At 37.8% G+C, this 3,976-nt stretch overlaps 1 protein-coding gene across 1 annotated transcript; it reads left to right on the top strand.

Annotated features, from left to right (window-relative positions):
- Positions 1–269: 269 nt before the first annotated feature.
- Positions 270–3,752, top strand: LOC127107459 (receptor-like protein 7). The gene has a single exon (XM_051044747.1). The coding sequence runs from the start codon at positions 301–303 to the stop codon at positions 3,631–3,633; it is 3,333 nt and encodes a 1,110-aa protein (XP_050900704.1). The 5' UTR covers positions 270–300; the 3' UTR covers positions 3,634–3,752.
- Positions 3,753–3,976: the final 224 nt, after the last annotated feature.

Here is a 3,976-nt window from a genome sequence, read left to right as displayed (position 1 = left end):
ACTAATTCGTCCAAGGTATGTACAATATGAATCTATGATAGATAGGATAGTGCATGTACTCGTAAGAGAAAAGTTCCAATATTGACTTGTTGACAATACACAGCACAATGAGAACAAGACTTGAAAACTTTTGGTTTTTATGGGCGGTACCAAGAAGACTTAATTACGTGTGAAGTTGGGTTGAATGATCAAATTAATAGTAAAGCTGATTGTTGCATGCAGTCTATAAAAGGAGAAAATGATACGTTATTAACATAGCACCACTTCATCATTTTCAACCACTACTCATACTAGTTCACTATGAGACCACACATTGTTTTTTGGCTTTTCATTATACCAATCAGCTTAATAAACTCCAGCACTAACTATTTTGTGGTGAATGGCCACTGTCTAGCCCATCAGCATTCCTTGTTGCTCCATTTGAAAAACAACCTGATATTCAACACCACAAAATCCTCGAAGCTAGTTCATTGGAACCAAAGTGAGGACGATTGTTGCCAATGGCATGGGGTAACATGCAAAGATGGACATGTTACAGCCCTTGATCTTAGTCATGAGTCTATCTCAGGAGGACTTAATCATTCAAGTGCTCTTTTCAACCTGCACTATCTCGAGAGTCTCAATTTGGCTTTCAATAACTTCCATTCTGTGATTCCTTCAAAACTGCATAAGCTGCAGAATTTGAAGTATTTGAACTTTTCTGATGCTGGCTTTGAGGGACAAGTCCCAAAAGAAATTTCTCACCTCACAAGGTTGGTCACTCTTGATTTGTCTTCTTCAGTTACTTCAAATCACAGCTTAAAATTTGAGAATCCAAATATAGAGATGCTGGTAGAAAACCTCACAGATATCACAGAATTGTATCTAGATGGTGTAGCAATATCGTCTAGCGGGGATGAATGGGCTCGTGCTTTATCTTTATTGAAAAGGCTTCGTGTTTTGAGCATGTCATCGTGCAATCTTTCAGGACCTATTGATTCTTCACTAGCTAAGCTTCAGGCTCTCTCTGTTCTAAAATTGAGCAACAACAATTTGTCAAGCATAGTGCCAGATTCCTTTGCAAATTTCTCCAATTTAACCATCCTACATCTCAGGAGTTGTGGTTTGAATGGTTTTTTCCCAAAAGACATCTTCCAAATACACACATTAGAGGTCATTGACATATCAGACAATCAATATCTTCATGGTTCTTTGCCAGACTTCCCACCATTTGCATCTCTTCGCTACTTGAATCTTTCCAATACAAATTTCTCAGGACCAATTCCAAATACCATCTCAAATCTAAACAAGTTATCAACCATTGATCTGTCTTACTGTCAATTCAATGGAACAATTCCAAGTTCAATGTCAGAACTCACCCAACTTTTTCATCTAGACATGTCCTCCAATAATCTCACAGGTCCACTCCCTTCTTTCAATAAGTCCAAAAACCTCACATATCTATCATTATTTCGCAATCATTTGAGCGGGGATTTACCATCCAACCATTTTGAGGGCCTCAAGGATCTTGTCAGCATTGATTTAGGATTCAATTCTTTCAATGGAAACATCCCCTCGTCTCTACTTAAGCTCCCATGTTTGCGAGAAATAAAGCTTCCATTTAATCAACTCGATGGTCACTTGGGTGAATTGGATAATGCATCCACTCCGGTATTGGAGATGCTTGATTTGGATAGCAATAACTTACAAGGACATATTCCTGCCTCCGTATTTAACCTTAGAACACTTCGTGTCATTCAACTTTCTGCCAACAAGTTTAATGGCACAATACACTTGGACGTCATTCGTAAGCTAAATAATTTATCTACAATAGGTCTCTCACATAACAATTTGTCCGTCGTTGACAACTTCAAAGAAGATCATGATTTGTTACCCTTTCCAGATATTAGAGTTGTTATGTTGGCTTCTTGTAAGTTACGGATGTTTCCAAGTTTTTTGAAAAACCGGTCCACATTACTGACTCTTGACTTATCTCGCAACGAGATTGAAGGACATATACCTACTTGGATTTGGCAACTCGAATCTCTCATTACCTTGAATCTTTCCAAGAATTGTCTCACTAACTTTGAAGAAAGTATTTGGAACTTAAATTCAAACCTTTTTGAGGTTGATCTTAGTTTTAACCAACTGCAAGGGCCTATTTCTTGCATTCCAAAGTATGTAACATATTTGGACTACTCAAGCAACAGGTTGAGCTCTATCATACCGTCGGACATTGGAAACTATCTCCCTTTCATACAAATATTGTTTCTTTCCAATAATAGTTTTACGGGAGAAATCCATGAATCCTTTTGCAATTCTTCAACTCTTCGTTTGCTAGATCTTTCCTACAACAAATTTGATGGGACAATTCCGAAGTGTTTTGCAAAACTGAGTAGCAACCTTAGGATGTTGAATTTTGGAGTGAACCAGCTCCGAGGACATATCCCTGATACTATATTCAGAAACTCATGTGCACTAAGATATTTGGACCTAAATGATAATCTCTTGGAAGGCACCATACCTGGATCTTTGGTCAATTGCACAAAACTACAAGTCCTAAACCTTGGAATGAATGCTTTAACTGACAGATTTCCATGTTTCATGAGCAGCATTTCCACCCTTAGGATCATGGTTCTAAGGTCTAATAAGCTCCACGGGTCTATCGGGTGCCCAAATAGCAATGGTGATTGGGAGATGCTTCATATTGTCGATCTAGCATCCAATAAATTTAGTGGAATGATATCAGGAACACTGTTAAGCAATTGGAAGGCAATGATGCGTGATGAAGGCATACTTGGGCCAGAATCTGGCCATTTGTTTTTTGAAATCACCGATGACTATGTTCCTATAAGTTTAAAGGCCGTGTTACCACATTTTAGCAAATATCTCCAAACAAGATTGGTTAAACTTGTAGCAAACATGCCTCGATCTATCCTTGACCAAGGGTTCGTTGATTCTAATACAGTGGATCTTCAACGTTATCAGGATTCAATTATTGTTGTCAACAAGGGTCGGCAGATGAAGATGGTCAAAATTCAAATGGCCTTCACTTATGTGGATATGTCAAATAACTATTTGAAGGGGCCAATACCTGACGAGCTAATGGAATTCAAGGCACTTTATGCTCTCAACTTGTCACATAATGCACTTACGGGTCATATACCATCATCTGTGGGGAACTTGAAGAATCTCGAGTCTATGGACTTGTCAAACAACTTCTTCAATGGAGAGATTCCTCAAGAGCTTTCAAGTTTATCTTTCATCGAATATCTAAACCTCTCGTTCAATCACTTAGAGGGGAAAATTCCTTTAAGTACTCAAATCCAAACATTCAGTGCAGATTCCTTCAAAGGGAATGAAGGGTTATGTGGTCCTCCATTGACCAACATTTGCAGCGATGATGAAGTGCAGGAGCTGCAACCATCTCATTCTCGAAATGAGAGTTCAATTGATTGGAATTTCCTAAGTGTGGAGTTGGGAGTTATTTTTGGGTTTGGAATTTTCATCCTCCCTCTTATCTTCTGGAAGAAATGGAGGTTGTGGTATTCGAAACATGTAGATGGAATGCTTTACAGGATCATTCCACAACTTGATTATGAATTTGAACAACATGAAGGAAAGAGGTATAGAGTTTTGAGGTGGAGGTACTGATTGTAGATCCAACAATTTGTTCTCTTCTATTTTTTGGGTTTTGCACTTCTAGTAGTAGTGTCCAAATAAGGATGGAATTGATTGTGTCCATTAATCAAGCAGAAAAATAAACAGCTTGTTCTAAATAGTTGTGTAGTTTTGTGATTCTTGTTTCAAATTGTGAGAAAAACACACCAACAAAATTGAAAAGATAACAGGAATCATGTGATGTGAATTACTTAAGTGAATATCCAGAACTAAAATGTGAATAATAATAAAATGTTACTATCAATGAAGAAATAATCATCATATGCACATAACTACTATCAATTAGCAGCCTCACAGCTTGGCCTTAACATGGCTT

The sequence above is a fragment of the Lathyrus oleraceus genome, chromosome 7 (assembly GCF_024323335.1).
Source record: "Lathyrus oleraceus cultivar Zhongwan6 chromosome 7, CAAS_Psat_ZW6_1.0, whole genome shotgun sequence".
NCBI classification, from domain to species: domain Eukaryota; kingdom Viridiplantae; phylum Streptophyta; class Magnoliopsida; order Fabales; family Fabaceae; genus Lathyrus; species Lathyrus oleraceus.
Note: the sequence above shows the minus strand (reverse complement) of the source record. Positions and strands in the feature narration are given on the sequence as shown.

Excerpts from the sequence above, each read along its gene's own strand:
- LOC127107459 (XM_051044747.1), top strand. The coding sequence starts at position 301 with ATGAGACCACACATTGTTTTTTGGCTTTTCATTATACCAATCAGCTTA.